Source organism: Coturnix japonica, chromosome 8 (genome assembly GCF_054131305.1).
Source record: "Coturnix japonica strain WE chromosome 8, WE-NBRP24, whole genome shotgun sequence".
NCBI lineage: Eukaryota > Metazoa > Chordata > Aves > Galliformes > Phasianidae > Coturnix > Coturnix japonica.
In genome coordinates, this window is record NC_140670.1 from 25,455,415 (window position 1) to 25,472,405 (window position 16,991).

General features: G+C 37.0%; 1 protein-coding gene across 21 annotated transcripts in view; it reads left to right on the forward strand.

The window, feature by feature from the left end:
* Positions 1-16,991, forward strand: part of VTI1A (vesicle transport through interaction with t-SNAREs 1A) — a 242,703-nt gene that overhangs the window by 3,503 nt on the left and 222,209 nt on the right. For all 21 annotated transcript variants that reach the window (XR_014948752.1, XR_014948755.1, XR_001556172.3 and 18 more), the window contains exons 2-3: positions 3,255-3,313; positions 7,192-7,302. Coding sequence is in view for 16 of the 21 variants with exons in the window: in XM_015867337.3 (XP_015722823.1) it covers positions 3,255-3,313; positions 7,192-7,302 (170 nt within the window). In the remaining 5 variants the exon portion in view is untranslated. The remainder of the gene's footprint in view (positions 1-3,254; positions 3,314-7,191; positions 7,303-16,991) is intronic.

Here is a 16,991-nt window from a genome sequence, read left to right on the forward strand (position 1 = left end):
GATCTGCCTTTATGTCACAGTGCCTAATGCAAGGGCAAAACTGAAAGAACAGAGGAAAATGTAGTAAAAGCTGGTCTCATTTACAAAAGCGGTACAACCTTGTGTATACATACAGGATTCTTTGCAATCTTTACTCAGATTCCTTACTTTTATTCCCATTCTTTATACTTATACTTATGTGACCAGTTAAGTTATACAAGCCAAGTGCAGCGTTTTCTTTACACCATTCTGTCTGGCAGCACAGGAACAATAATGACATTGTAAATTTAGATATCTTTGGTATAACATTGCTTTTCATTTTTTTCTGGAGGATATTACTGCTTCTGAATTAAAAGTTATGTATATAAAGAAAAAAAACACCTCAGTATTTTATAAAGTAGAAATTTTATGTGAAGTATATCAAATAAGCAGGTTGAGAAGTACTATAACAAAGCAGGGTGATGCACCAGTAACAATCTTTAATTGGATCACAGCTTGTTTGTCCTGATCTGCTAGATCTACAGCAAGCTTCCCTTACTCTGAGCTCATCTTCATGCGGTCTCTGAGCACGTCTTCTAGTGGATGTTGTGCCCTCCCTTTCTGTGGGCATTCTGACTGTGGAAAAACAGCGGCTGTTTCTTAAGCATAGGCATGGCATTAAGACTGAAACTATGTGAATGAATCCAGCCATAGCATTTCCTGCTTCTTTTGTAGGTATCAGCAACAGGCCTAGATGTATTGGCAGTCCTAGGTGGAAGAGCTGCTTAAATACCTACAGAGTAGATGCAGATGATATTATTATGCATTTGGAGGACTGAAGAAAGAGCAGGATGTTGTTATAATTCTGGAGTTCAGTGACTGATGAAGGCTTTGTTACACTGTGTGCCAGCAAAGGAAGACATCACCACTGTCCAATCAGAAGCTTAACACTAAAATTGCACTGATAGCAGTTGAGTTGGCATGGGAATTTGTATTTTTATATACAATAAATCATCTGGTGAATATAAATGACTGTACTGGGCTTCAATGAGCTTAGCATTAGGGTAACTGAGTATTCAGTGAAATGATAGGTAGCTCATGTAAGCATACATGGAATTTGAACAGCACAGAATATCTTCAAAATAATAGTACTCCCTCCCCTCCCCCCCAAAATTTAGGAATATAAAGTTGTTTAATGTATATAAAAACTGTAATCCAGTAAAACGCAATGATGTAATGAAATTGCTATATTACGTTTATTTTCTGCTGCTATATTTGCAATTTTGTGTCAGCTTCAATAAAATGGTGTCATGTATTTTGTCTCTTATGTTGTTTTTTTCTTGGTTCAATGGCATCTTGCCTGCTTTCAGGTGAATGGAGGAACTGGTATTTTGGGAAGCTGAGTGGGAGATTTGAAATGTATGGACAAGGAAGCAGATTCTCTTTTGGATTTAGTTATGTTCAGAAGATAAATGTCTAGCTATTAATTTTACTGAGTTCAGTGCTGCCATGAGAATCTGGTGGGAAATTTATGAAAGACATTGTTAGAAGAGAATGTAAAGTGCTGCACAGAAATGAACATCTTCCTCACCTTCTGCCATAGTAGCATCTGCCAGACATGGCAGTGTGAATTCAAGATTGCCAAGGAAGATGGTCTTTTTCCATGGCTTCAGGTTTGTAGAGTGGATAACTTAATGAAATTCTGGGCTTCTTTCAAGGGTAAGGGGGAATGAGCTCTAACATTTAATTTTTAAAAGGATTAAAGTGATTCCTTCTCACTTCCGTCACTGGTGTAGTTTTCATTACTCAGGAGGTATCAGTGTTTGACAATATTTTGTTTGAGGCATTCTGTTTAGTTCTTAATGCTACAACATACAAACACCTTGATTTGCTCATATGGGGTATGATAAAGTCAACATGGAGCTCATAGCAAACCTCATTGTCACTGGGCTGCGTGTTTATCCAGTCCTGTCTTGGGAGCCTTTGCTAACATTCCAACTGGCTCTTCTTGAGAACTTGAGCTTCCTTGAGAGGAATTCTCCCTTAGTTAAGGACTTCAGATAATAGTCTCAATTTTGGACTGGAAATGAGTTGCCCACTTACTCCACAATACCATAGCAGCTCCTTGGATATAACCCAGAGCATATGCTCTGTTCTTGAGAAGCTACCACACAGAATTGTGAATCCTCAGAAGATAGTTTTTCTAGTCCATACCATGCCCATTATTTGCAAACATCTCTGCACTGTGTTTTAGGTGGAAAAGTGATACTGAACCTGATCCTCCCTGCAGGCAGTGCTACAGTGTAACTGAAGAAGGATAGACCATGATTTTACCCTCAGTGAGTGCGTATTATACTGGGTAAATGGGAGAATTAAAAGAGATGATAGAGACTAGTTCTGGTGGAGATGAAGATGAATTGGCCCATGCAAATGTAATGCAGTGTGTTTGTAACACTAATGAGAAGACTCAGCTGAAATTTAACTTGCTTACACTGGGATTGCTCTGTCAAAATCTCTGTAGCAAAATAGTCCTTTCAAGACTAGTTCTATTGTTTTTAAGGAAGGCTTTTTTTAAGGGCACATGTTGCTTTATGTGTCAAGACACAATTCTGTGAAGACATGTTGCTGTATGTCAAGACTGCTGTTACTGATTACTGCCTTGGCATCCACTGATCCTGCGTTATTGCTTGATATAACTTATAACAGACTATAGTTTTTTTTTTTATTTTCAACTTTTATTACTTAATTATGTTTTTACTGCTGCTGTAAGGTGGTCTTTTTTGTGAATCTCGTGACATTTCATTTTTATCCCATTGATGCAAAAGGACCAGGGTTTTTGGCTCAGCATGAGGAGGGGAGAAATAGAGACCTCGTTAATCTTCAGTTCCTGAACTCACTGTAATTGGGGTGCTAGTTTTTCTTCAACTTATGTGTTTCTAATAAATAGATTAAGTCTTTAAACCATATTTATGCATTTGGCTCAAATATATGCTTTTTCACATGAATTTGTACACGCCCAGCATGTACCTGCTAAGGCAGAACTCATACACCTGGAGCAAAGTTAGCTACTTTTAGAACTAGCAAACACTGGACAAAAAATAGCGGAAAACTCCAAGCGTTCTCCATTCTCTTTTTCTCTCTGTTTTTAAATTTGCAAACGTGGCTATTGTAGTATTTGTTTATGTCACACAGTGAGTCCCTTGAGTAAGTTCTAACTTGCAAGCTTATTTTGAAATAGTGTATATTTTTCATGGCAGGACCACAATTATACTGATATCTTCACAATTGTTTTCCAGATGAGAAGAAGCAGATGGTTGCAAATATTGAGAAGCAGCTTGAAGAAGCAAGGGAACTGGTATGTTATGGCTTTTTGAATGCTAACTGTTAATTGCTGGGGCAAACTGGTATCATTAGTGGTAACATAAAACTCACATGGTTCCCTGAAAGTTCTTAATAGTAGTATAATAGAATATGAAATATTTGAGAGTATAAAATACTCAAGAGGAGTTTATAAGGAAGTGAATCCTGTGTTAAGTGATTTAAGGCTGGTATGATGGTTTGATGTTGAAGACTAAAGGTAGTCTGAGGTACTGAGAAGAGCATATATGCTAACTGAGCATTAGTTAGTGGTCCACACTGATGGAAGGAAAGAATACATGTTGAGCATCTCTGGCTTTTTCTGTTTTGTTTCCACTACAGTTTGTCTTGTACTCCAAGTGCATGGAGTGTAAAAATAAAGTTTTGTAGCTGTGGAGTATCTGAGCAAAGGTGTAGCTGTCAATTGATTTGATTGACTTTTTTCCACATACCAGTAATTCTTTGCCTGAAGCTGTTTTTGCTTATTGTTTGCAAATGTAACTCATTTGGTCTATCTGATGTCAGAAATATAATCTGATTTTTGGGATAAGGAAATGAAGTTAGTTCCACTAGAGTGAAAGTTCTTCAAGTTGAGCACCTTGAGTCAATGATATGATTAGTAACTAAGTGGTGATATTGAAAATCACTTTCTAAAGTTTACGGCATAGAAAGGTAAAGGTTTTTAATGTATTGATGTACCTTGTGCTTTTAGTGTAAGGGCTGAATTAGTTTTGTAGGCAGAGCATTCAAGTAGGACCCAGGAAAGATGAATCTCCGCTGCAGGCTTACTTGATGAGGTGACAAAATACCTAACCTCTCTCATTCAATATTCTCAGTGAGAAATACAATAAAACTGCTGTCCATGTCATGAGATTGTTCTGAGGATATATTAAGGCCTTTGGGGTGCTTTCATTTTCAGAAAGCTGAAGGAAAATAAGAATGTAGAAGTGCTTTTCATCTCCTTTTCACTGTGTCTTGACATGGTAAAAAAGACATAGCGCTACAGGGAAATTGCAGCATGGGTGTTATGTTGAAAAATCATTCAAATTTGGTTCTCTAATCAAAGCAAGATTGGAAGGAACAGAAATTGAGTTAATGGTTCATTACTTTTCTTCTTATGTCAAAAGAAGTTCATCTACATTTGTATTTATTATGAGAGTAAGAACTAAATCTTTATATCTGCATTTTCATCCTAACGATGATCTTGATTTCATATACTGACTTTTCTTTCACGCTTTTGTTTTAGATCTTGTTGCTAATGCTGCTAGACAGGTGCTTAATTCAATTATTGGCTTTAAGTAATTACCTTAGATGTTTGTGATTAATGTCAAGGCTTGGGTTTAAAATCAATTTGAACAAACCTGATAATAACAGAACTGATTAAAAAGATCCTCTTTTAAATGAAAGGCTATGCTAGAAAACCAAAACAATCCTAATTCTTTGTCACTGATAGTTTTTGTACAACGGTTTGTTTTTCCTCTTGTCTGATTAAAGCTTGGCTTACTTTGTTTTGGTTTATTTCCTAATTGGTTAGGAAATAACTCTCTTATGTATTATAAATATTATTGTAGAGATATTTTATTTACACTGACTAACCACTGATTGTTTTAAAACAGTCTGCTTTGTTTGGGTAGCATCAGTGGTGTAATTGATTTGTTCTGTCTGCAGAACTGACACCGAAATGTTACTCCCAGGCTGACTTGTAAAGCTGTAGCTGCTGAGTAAGAGGTTTCTGGAGAGAAATCCTGTCATTCCTGCATCCCATGCAGAGTGTCACAGAACTGTAGATTATTCTGTTTGGAAGTGACTCAGAAGGATTGAGTCTGACCTCTGACTTGACACAGGACCATCCAAAATTCCAAACTATGTCTAAGAGCATTGTCCAAGTACTTATTGAGCTCCAGCAGCTCAGTGCCTTTCCTTCTGCCCTTGGCGGCCTTTTCCATGCCCACTGTCCTCTGGTGCAGAACCTTTCCCTAACCCCTGACCCTACCCAGACACTGCTCCATGCCATTACCTCAGGACCTGATGCTTTCCCCAGAGAGCAGAGTTCAGCGCTGCCCCTGTACTCCCTGTGAGGAGCTGTCGACTGCCATGAGGATTCCCCTCAGCTTCTCTGCTCTGGACTGAGCAAACCCAGGGATCTCAGTACTCCTCACACCTCTTGCCCTCCACATCCTTCCCCATCTTCATAGCCTTTGTTTGGTTGCTCTCTAATAGTTATCTCTATATTCTAGCAGACAAAACTGCACACAGTACTTGAACATCACAGATGTCTTTACATTCTCTGATGTGTTTTAGAATGAGGATTTTGGATATTGTGAACTGTGGTCTGATCATGGTTGCAATAGACGTATTCTTGTGGGAGATGGTTTCGTTTTTATTTAATAGAAAAGAATTGAGATTTCATTAAAATATCCTGATCTTGCACATATAAAGAGATGTAAGAGAAACATTTTCTATGCTTATGGAACGTTCAAGTCTACTGGGGTGAAATGATAAGAAATAAACCATTTACTATAGCTATCAGTTTAATTTATAATACCCCTTTGGAAAGTTAAGCCTGCACCAAAGAACTGGATAGATCTAGAAACAGCTTTGTGTGTTTCAATTCATTACTGCCTATTTAATTAAAGTCAGCTTTACAGTTTATTATCAAATGCCTTTTTGTATAATCAGAATAGATCAGGCTGAATGACTTTCCAGTATCTTGTAATTCGCTTGATTAAATTCAGATGCTTTTTTATGTTATGAGGATGAAATCTCAAAGTGGAAGCTAGTGATTACATAGGAATAAACTATAACTATCCCTTGTGAAGACCTGTAATCAGAAGCTTGGGACCTTAATTGAAAGGCATTTCTGTTCCAATGCTGTATTGCTCAGCTGAGATCAGTAGGAGGTGAGTAAATATTGTTTTAGGTATTTACAGCAACAAAGAAGAGCTATTCTTTTATCTTTTTCAAGTAAGTTGGAAAGATTTTAAAAGTAGGTAAGGGATTTTTTAGCTGTGCACAACAGAATTCCTGAGGAGCCAGCGCTGTGTAAAGGTGTTTCCTTAACCCAGTGGGCAGGTAATTAGCAGGCGAGTCAGCCCTGGTTTGTAACTCCTTTTGATTTTCTGTAACCTGATGTCATATTCTTGAGTTTCAGGCACCTTAAAGTTCTGCATGTCAAAAATAAGTAGCAAAACCATTTTAAAGATAAATTCTCTGACATTTTATGCATCCAACTGTATACCAGTTCTTGAACAATGTTTTCATTACAATTCTAAAACCTGGTTATTCAACGTACCTGCAAACAGATTTGGGATGTAGATTTATGCAGCTGGCTCAGAAAGCTTGGGCTACGTAATGCTGCTGAGTAAGCATAAAAGTACAGTATTTATTTTATTACACATAGAGACTGTTGGTGGATAAAATTTTACACATTTATCTATCTCTGTATGAAATGCGTGTATATAGAAAAATAAATAAAATACAATTTGTAAAACCATACAACTAGGTGGAGGTGAGATGTTTTCTGTGTGATGTTCATCAGTGTGTTCACTGCACTTGAAACTGAAATCCAGAAAGGTTTAAATAGATTTTTTTTTATTATTTTTTTTTAAGAAGTGTTAATAATAGCAGCTTTGTCAGTAATTTGTAAATTTAATGCTATGTAAAAGATTTTCTAACATCTCTATACTGACTGTGGGGTTGACAAAATGTTTCTTGGTATCTGTGAGCATTTAGCTAAACACAGAATGATAGTATGGTTGGGATTGGAAGACCATCTAGTTCCAACTCCTCTGCTGAGGTCAGGGACACCTTCAGCTATAAATTCCTTCTTGCTTTAATTATCGCTTTAACTTCTATATCTCTATTTTTACTTGGTAGCTCGAGCAGATGGAGCTGGAAGTTCGAGAGATCCCACCTCAAAGTCGGGGAATGTACAGCAGTCGAATGAGAAGCTACAAACAAGAAATGGGAAAACTTGAAGCTGATTTCGTGAGTTTTTAACCTACCTTGTAAAGATAGCATCCATGAGATTTCTATAGTGTAATAATACCTCTATTCAGGAAACCAAGTGGATATTTTTGACTAGGACAAGAGAGGAGTTCTGCATGTATTTCACTGTGTTTATGAATAGATGAAAACTGATCTGGGGAAGAGAAGCTTTTCTTTTGGTCTCATATTAACAATCATATTGGTAGCCTTCTGCCCTGTGCCCTGGCTCTGAATTGTTTCTTTGCCATTAAACATTGGGAGTATTTATGCTGTAGGAACAATAGTTAGCTTTTAACCCTGTTTCTTGAGGAAAGACTAGTTGAACTTGAGAATTAATACTTAAAGTATAGTGTAAGCTTATTCTGCATAGAAATTAACAATTCATTTAAAACAGTGTGTAGCAATGTGGCAGCAGCAGCATGAAAAGCAATCACCAATTTAGGGAATTTTTGAATGTGGTTTATCTCATATTCACTTAATATCTTCCTCACTGTGATTTCTCCTTTCCATTGCATCCAGATTATTCTTGGCTTTTGTACAAATATATTCTAAATACTAAAATTTTCAAGTTATGGGTACAAACTAACAGGATTCTCTGTCTAAGGGCTTCTGCTGCAGTTGTCCTTTTTTCTTTCTTTTTTTTTTTTTCTTTTTTGTGACTAGGATTTGCACTGAGAAGATTTACATGGAGACAAAACTGTTTCCTCTTAAGTCCTGAAAAGGTTCAAAGGGATTGAAAAATATGGGGAAATGCTTTGTTAATTGGCAGCAGCTCAGTACCTGCAGGGTGGGGAGAAAGAAAGAAATGTTGGCATTCTTTCCCATTCCCTAGAGAAGTGTGGATTTTCTCGGGTTGCTGGAGGCAGTTTATTCCTTCGGGGGAGAGGAGCCAATGTTTGTACCTGCAGCCAGGAAATCCAGCTGACTGTCACTTCTCTGTGCTTCTGCCAAGTTGAGGAGTTGCACAAAAACGTATTAGCAAGAAGGTGGCTGCGATTTTGTAAAGTTTGAGAAATGTTAGGATAAAAAGACTCACATCGAAATTTTAGATGATTTCATGCTGTTCCCCTCTAGGAAGTATGTATGGCCGTGTTGGGTAAACAGTGGCTTCCAAAAGAACAATTTTTAGGCCAGGAGTGAATGTTACTTATCTCCTCAGGTGTAGGAGAATGCCCAGTCAACATTTTTATCACTGGCCTATTTCTCTATACAGCCAGAAGGGGGAAATTGGTGCTTATGCTTCCAGGCAATTGGGAATGGCAGAGTTCAGAACTGGATGGTCTTTATGGAAAACGAGAGATGGCCATGTGTGGAAGAAGTGTGTCAGAACACTAGGAGTTGTATCACAGAACTGTAATATGTATATGCTTTGTATATCCTTCGTATGTGCATATGATTGAAGGAAGAACATAAGGTTTTGCTCAGAGCAAGGGAGCAAAAATGGCATAAGAAAGAAGAAAGAGGAGGTAATAATAATGGGAAAAGAAAAGTTCACAAATCCAAGGATGACATGCAGCAAAAGATCAAGGAAACAAAGTGGAGTGAATGATGGATAAAAATACTGCAAAAAGCCCTACAACCAAAAACAGTTGTGCTTGGAAAAAGTGTAATTGTATAGAAAACAAAATGTTGTTTCAACTAAATTCCCTGTATAATCCCAGTTCCAAGGCACTGACGTTTTTCTTAGTTTTGTATGTGTGTGTTTGAGAATCTTTTTGACTTATTCTCTAGACAAATAACAAGTTATTGGAAACTATATAACAAAATGATTCAGTTGTGAGTTCAGTGGAGGAGAGGAGGAAGGGAAGGAAATGTTATTTTGGCTCTTTAAAAAAAACTGCAGTCTGGAGGGCCACTGAAGGCAGGAAGTTGAAAATATTTGCTGAAATGAAAGTGCTTTTGTGCGTTCTGTCTGAACACTGTCTTGAATGAGTTGTGACCTGTTTGATTGTAAGCAAAGCATGTAGTTTCTTTAACAGCTTTAGCAGGCCTTTAGAGAAAGCAGATCTTAGTGTTTTAATATGAATTCACTTTTACAGACAAAGGAAAATCTTTAGCTCAGAATGATACTGGCATTTTCAGGTTAGGATCAGCTTACAGGTTTGCTGCTTGAAGTTCTCAGGTCTTCCGAAAGGCGTGCAGATGTGTTTGCAAGGTTATGAGTTGTTCTTTATAAATGAACTGGAATCTCAGGTGGATTCCATTGCACTTGACTTGGCCTTTTGTCTTGTAAAGCAACATGTGTACTGAAAAAAGGACATTGCTCTGTCACCTTGAAGCATTTATTTCATTTAAATAAGTAATCTCAGTGAAATGAATTGCAAAAATTGTATCACTTAATATGCAGTCTTTTTAAGAGAGTTCTATATTTGAAACATGAAGTGCATATGGTTCCATCTTATTACATGCCTGTTACAAAGGAACAGTGTGAATCAAAAAAAGATAGTTCACTTTCAGCGTTTAAAGTATTCCGATACCACAGCACTGTGATTATGTATGGGGAAAAAATAAAAATGAAAGTATGAGATCTCAACCAAAGTTAGGGGCTGAACAGTAGATTCTAATGCTCATGTCCATGCTGTGCAGCCTTCCTTGGGAGGGGTCTGTTGTGTATCAAGCAATTCTTCTGATTTGTGAAGAAAACACAGGTATGGCTATGCCACATTAGACCAATTGCTGCTGGCATAGTTCCAGCAGCAAAAACCTAGGGAGTAACATAGGAAAAGCACAAGAATGAAGTGATATTTCTATGCAAGAAAGCTGTCTGCACATCAAAGGCAAGGTGTCAAGGCTGCTTAAAATAGTCCACGGCACATATCACGATGGAATTAAACTGTTTGGTAAAGGTTGTGTATTTGTTTAACTTTGAAAATAAGATCATCAAACCAATAATGTATTCTAAGTACTGGCATCTTTGTAGGTTTCATTTCTGTTAGGTACTGAAAACTGTGGTCCCCAAACTTAAGCAATTCTTGGGCTTGTGCTCGATGCAGGCTTGCTAGGTTGCAGAGACAGTGGTAATGGCTCTATCTTGTGGCCTGAAGTGGAGTTGCATACCACGTGTGTGTGTTTGCTGGCTTCATTTTGGGACAGTCTACTAAAGAGTTTCTGAAATTCTAGTTTCCTACAAGCAGCTTTTTTCTTTTTTTTCTTTTCACCTGCACCTACAAAGGCATCACTTTGTGGTTTAAGCTTGTAAATATGTTGTTCTCAATTATTCCATGTGTATAATGTCCATGGTGATTGAATGTACAAAGATGTAAATGCAAACAAATGCCTTTATTTCATTGTATTAGAGGGGCTGTAAGAAAGAAGGGGACAGACTCTTTAGCAGGATCTGCTGTGATAGAATAAGGGGAAGTGGTTTCAGGCTAAAGAGGAGAGATTTAGATTGGGGAAAAATGGAAGATGCTTTTTACAGTGAGTAATGGAACAGAGAGAGAGTAGATGCCCTGTCCTTGGAAACACTCAAGGTCAGGCTGGAAGGGACTCTGAGCACCTGATCAAGCTGTAGGTGCTCATGTTCCTTGCTGGGGAGTTGAACTAGATGACTAGTCCCCTCCAACTCTAACAATTCTGTAGTTCTATGATTATAGAACTATATATACTTGTTCCTTCTAAAGCCATAGAATTAGTATCGATTTTGGTAATTCTGATCTTCATATTAGGAGTAAAAAATATAAGAGGGGAGGCACAAATAACTATGTGAAACTTGATAAATGTTAAACACTTTTGGCACTTAGCTTTAGCTCAGTCTGTAGTGAAAATACATATTCATATTGCATACATCCTTCAGGTATTGTTTACATTGTTAAAATGATAGCTGCTGTTAAGCTTTCAAAGCATTTAAGCTGATAAGTAACAGGAAGTCGTTAGATAGAGCTTCTTTTCGTGGCTCTGAGAAGTACCAGCTTACTGCAGAAACTGACCTGAGGGAACGGCTACAATTGTTCCAGCCATGGTCTGGCTGCTTTTTGCCAGTACTGCTGCCCTTATTTCAAGTTCTGGCATCTACCTAGTCAAATATTCATGTGGTTACAAGCATAATAAAAGACACTTGTCAAAAGATGAGTTAGAGAACTGTATCTTTATTGCATTCTTCCTTAGCTTTCCAGATTGAACTAAAAGTTTGGCAATTGGACAGTTGATGCTGAATTTGTAGAGCAAAGCAATTCTTTATGTTTCAAATTTCATAAAATGTACATGAGACAGACGTGTATAGCTTTGTAGTTGCACCCCAGATGTTAAAAACAAGGAACTCGCTATCTATACGTGTCATGTATGCCCATGCACCCTGCATGGTCAGGCATGCCTGCAGTAAATACCTGATCTTGTTATCTTTTTAAAATCAGATTAGTTTTTGGAATGTGAATGGTACATTTCTTTTGTAGTTGGGCTGGAAAGGGTTTGTTTTAATGCACAGGAGGTGAAACAGATTCATTAAGATTCAGAAGAATATGAAATATCTGGCAATGTATTAACAGTCCGATTTTGGGACAATACTTCGTAGGCAAATGCTCCTTTGCTGTACTATGTTTATATGTACCATAGCCGTCTTGAGACAAATAATCAGTCCTCTACACTATACATGTTTTTTTCCCTTTTTTTCCTTTTTAAATAACTTCCGCTATTTTTTGCCTTCTTGTCAGCTGCTGAATGTTACGTTAACTTCATTTCTGTAGAAGAAAATTCCATATTATCTTCAATTTGTTTTCACTTGTGTTCCCACCTTAGCAGATTTGTGGTAGAAAAAGGTGGAGACATCATCTGACGTTTTGCAATTAATTTATGTACATGACTGCTGTTTTAAATGGGAAAAAGTTGAGGTAGGAAAAATACATTTTATATGGGAAAAAGTTGAGGTAGGAAAAATACATTTTATTTTATTTTGCTTTATTTTTTTAACATTCAGGGCCTTGTCTGAGTTTTTTAATGAAAGATTAAGCAGTGGTATAACTTAGATCTAGTGTAGAAAACATTTCTTTATTTACACCTAAAGAATTATTATTTTGGTTTTGTGTGGTTGTACAGAGAGAGAAGGAATTTTGTTTCACCATGAAATTTACTCGTGATGACATGTTTTTCCTTAGAGGAAAACATGAAAGGCAGGAGTTAACATGCTTAATTTATCATTAACCTAAGGGGTTATGATCATTTTAACCGAGATTCCTGAGAGGCCACACTGATGAAGCACACTGTACTTCCTTGGTTTTTAATGCAGTACCTTTGGGTGCTGTTTTCAAAGAGCATTCCCATGTTTGACCATTAAGGTGCATCTCATAAGATAATTTATAAAGAGAAGATGTTACTGGACAAGGACAACCAAGCAGCGAATTTTAATTGTCTGTCAAGTTAATTCCTTAACCAGATTCTTTTCTCAGCTATCTACTTGATGCTCTTAGGAATGTTAGAACAACTCTGTCCATAAGGAGGAAACCGGTGAGTTTTGTGGCATATTTTTTTGTTGGTCGTGATGCATATGATTTTAAGAAAAATCTATTTGTGCAGCAGTAGCCTTGGCCCAGTGGTTACAAATAAAGGTAATTTTAGGAAACAGTTTGGTGAGTCTGATGATGGTGTATTTGGCTGTGGCATGTTGACTCTCACAGTGCGCTGTAAACCTTCATGCTGCTTTCTTTCCTTGTTCCCTTCACAAAGAAGCATTCATTTATTAAACAAAGCCAAAAAGAAGTCTGTGTCTGAAGTCCTTCTGTAAGACCTATTTTAGATCATGTGGTATAAATTCATCCTCATGTTAGTTCTGGTGTAGGAACACGGGCTTTTTGCACTAAGCATGCTTTCTTACCTGGCAGTCCTTAGATGTGTCTGGATGCCAACTCTCGTCAGCCTTCCCAGGTGCTTTCTCTTTTCCCATGTAATTTGTTCTTATGTTAGAACTTCCCCTTCTTAAAGTAGTAGTATTAAATCTGTTCACTGGTCTTACTTGCCAGTACTGGAAGAGCAGTGTCTGCTCAAAATTACTTACAGCCAGCTGGAGAGTGAGGGCTCTTCATGTATGGAAGGTGAATGCTGGTTTTGGGGGGCAGAAAGAGGGCTCTAATGTTACCTTGTTTCTCAGTGATTCTGTATATTAGTCAAGCCATGCTCCTTGCTCGTCATGCAAAATGAAGCAAGCTGTTGTCCTGCTTTTGATAGTAGCAGTAGTAAAGGTTGTGCAATTGGAATGCTGTTGTTTGTTGTGAAGACAATTACAGTAGGACAGAGCATATCTCACTCTCTTGTCATCATATTGTCTCACTTGCACTCGTATAAGTAGAAATTTGATTTGCTTTTCTATCACAAGTTAGAAACACAACAAACCATCAGACAAGCCAAGCAACCAATCCATTGCTTACTTACTTTTCACATTAGAAAAGTACACACAAGTTTCTCATCATTCTTAACTTTTTTTCCTCCCTTACTAGAGGGAGGCTAATTTGTGTTTGAGTGCAGAATAGGAAGAGATATTCCACCGAGAAAGCAGAAAAGGAAAAAGAAAAGGTAGCATTTTGACACTGTGAGGATTAATCACTGATCTTGGATTTCTTGGTTTATTTCTTCTGGGACTGACACTAGATGGCACTGTTTGTTTGCAAAGCAAGTTCCATATTCACCATATTCACTCCCCCTTCCCCCCCCCCCTTTCTTTTTTTCTTTTTCTTTTTTTCTTCTTTTTCTTCCTTTTTTTTTTTTTTTTTCCTTTCTTTTTTTTTTTTTTTGCTTTGGTAGTAACTGAAATTACTGTTTCATGAATAAAATATTTCTGGTGGGATTTGCATTTCTATATTGGCTGAAGATACTGTGTTGAATGTTTTATTAACCAGCCCAGTGCAACTGTCAGCCTATTAAAGAGATCCAATGGACCCTGTTTAGCTAAATAAACTAAATAAATCCAATTCGTCAAATTGTGTTCCTGGCTGTTTATTTTCCATTCTTTTGATGTACAGTTTATTTTAAGTTAAAGCCACACAGTTTTAAAAATTAATGGGAAAACAGAATTTAGTGTTTGAAACATGAGGAGACTAATTGCCATGGTCAAAAATAGCTTTCCTTTATGGTGAAGTTGCAGTCTGGTAAATGGTGAACTTTTTATTGGTGACTGATTAGTTGTCCCATGTCAAGAATTACTTTGGCAAATGTATGGCTAATGGCTTTTTATTTTATTTTTTTGCCTGCATGCTGGATTCTGTTGCTGTCATGAAATGAAACTTGAAGTATAAGCAGTGCTGTTAAAAGTAGCTATTTCTGCCCAACTTCAAGAGGTTTGTGCTTCATCTTGATAGTTTCTCAATCAGAATTCAAGGGGAAATTTTTATATCATCATTACATATTAAACGCTTGTTGAAATTCCTATTGCATCATAGGCAAATATTAAAGTATGAAAAAATCTCTTTGCATAACTGAATATATTCTGTGCTGGGTTGTCAAGCAGCTGTCAAACATTACAAATGGTAGCATTCATTCTATCCTGCTAGTACAAATAATATTTTAGTTACCCTGGTTTTTGCTGAGAACCTTTGCTGTAGAATAGCAGGAGATTTATGGTAGCACATAGTAAAAATTCTTCTGTGACAGAGAACAATTCTTGTAAATGCAAACGGATTCTGAATTCGTTAATAAGCAAAATGAAGAACATGACAGATATGTTCTCCCTTTCTTTCCTGATGACTCAGTGTGCTGCTTTAGCAGGGTTTTGTGCTAACTTTTGTTTGACAAGAAGTTGTACTGGTCAAGTGCTGCGTAGTTTTATTCTGGTAATTTTGGTTTTCCAAAAGTAGGATGGTGATTTATGTGATTTAAGTTGCTCTTTCTTGTTGTTGCTGTTTTTGTTTTGTATTGTTTTTCTCTCAAGAAATCTACTGTAGTCAGTCACAAAGCCCTTGAGAAGAATTAACACATAAGTATGAACTTTGTTGTGTTAGGGATTCTTAGGGAGAATCAATGCAATCATTTCATTCCACTTCATTCCACACCTGCAACTTACAGCTGAATTTAATTGAAATTGTAAATTTTTCTGCCATCTCTCCCCCAAACTCTAATCCAAGAACAAAGTAGATACTTATACTAATGCTTTCAGTGTTTAATAGTGCTGTTTCCTTATATAGGTAGACTTTCATTTGTCCTGAAAAATATTGGATTTCTTATTTATGTTTCAATATTTACAAGTTGCAAATATATAAAATGTGATTTAATAACCAAGATGCAAACATTCCCATTTTGTGCTGTACACTGATTCTTTTCAATGTGCTGGTGGAAAGCACTGAAGAGACTTATGGCTCTTTAAAATTGGCTTGTGCAGGTAAATTGAGATGGAGTTTGACAATGGTGGAGATGTTGCCTACTCTCTGACATAAGGCTTGGTGAGCAAGAAATATAAAGGAAGAAATGCAGCAGGAAATAGGATGAAATTATTTTTTCATTTTCTCATGTTTACTATGTGAAACATATGGAAGAAGTGTGAATATCTGTTCTTTTGTTTGTAACTTTTTATTTGTGTTCTGCAGTGATATAGTTGTCAGTCACAACAGTCAGTTTCCCTTTGCAAGCTGCTGTACAAACCACAACAAAAAGTGGTCCTTGGCCACAAAATCTGTTCAAGCTTACTGTTCTTGCATAGTTGGAGAAGAAATCCTTGCAAAGGCTACTTCAGAGTAAGTTGCAAATTTGACAATGTAATGCTTACTTACGTTTACAACAAGTGAATCAAATACGACATCTCTCTTACTTTTCATCCAGGTTTTATAGACTGCCATTATAGTGCCACTAGTAGGAAAATAAAGCCCTTTCCAATATTTAGTAATTACTAGAGAGGTTTCACTCCTTAAAGATCAATGAAAATTAAAGTAGTAAGAAAAGAACTTTAGTAAAAAGGAATGTAGTAGGTGAATACTGGGGACAGTAATAGAATATTTTTCTTGCTCTAATACAATCTAACCACTTCTGTGTTTTATAAAAGGAAAGAAAAAAAAAGCTTTTTACTAAATATTTGGTGCTTGGTGCATAAGAAAAGGAAACTGGGGAGTGCGATGGGGGCTCTGTGTATTTCCTATTGGATGTCATGTCCAACATGTCCTTAGTTTTTTGCAGAGAAGGCTAGAATGAAAAAGGAATAGCGTTTGCCAGCTTACCCCACTGCTCAGCATGGTAACGTGTTGGGTAGGATCTTAGAAAATACTGAAGTACAGCACCTGTTCAACAGAGACTCACATGTGAAGTCTGGTAAATCGAAGGAAAGGCTCCTGTTGTGTTTGGTGGGTCTTGGACTGGATCTTAGATAGCAAGTGCCCCTAGGTGATAAAGCTAGCATCTTCCTTTCCACTGGTTAGTGAGTGAAAGGGCTTTGAGCCATTATTAAATCAAATTGTATCCTTTGCTATGGCCTATCTCCATCATAGAAAAAAGTATTATATAATATTATATGTAAGAAAGAGTAGTGGCATGAGTGCTGAACCAAATTCTTTTATTTTGGATTGTGAAAAGCAACCTATAAACTCCATAATGATGGCTGGTATTTTAGCACATGTAACTGCAGGTTTTTGACTCAGGCATCACTATTTTGTAGAGTACCTCAAACAAGAGGGTTTCTTATCTGCAAGTACAGCTCTTTGGCATGTGATAGTGAGTATTAAATAAATATAACTGTACAAATAACTGAGTTGGTGTGTTGATGTGCTTCTTTTAATTGTTTT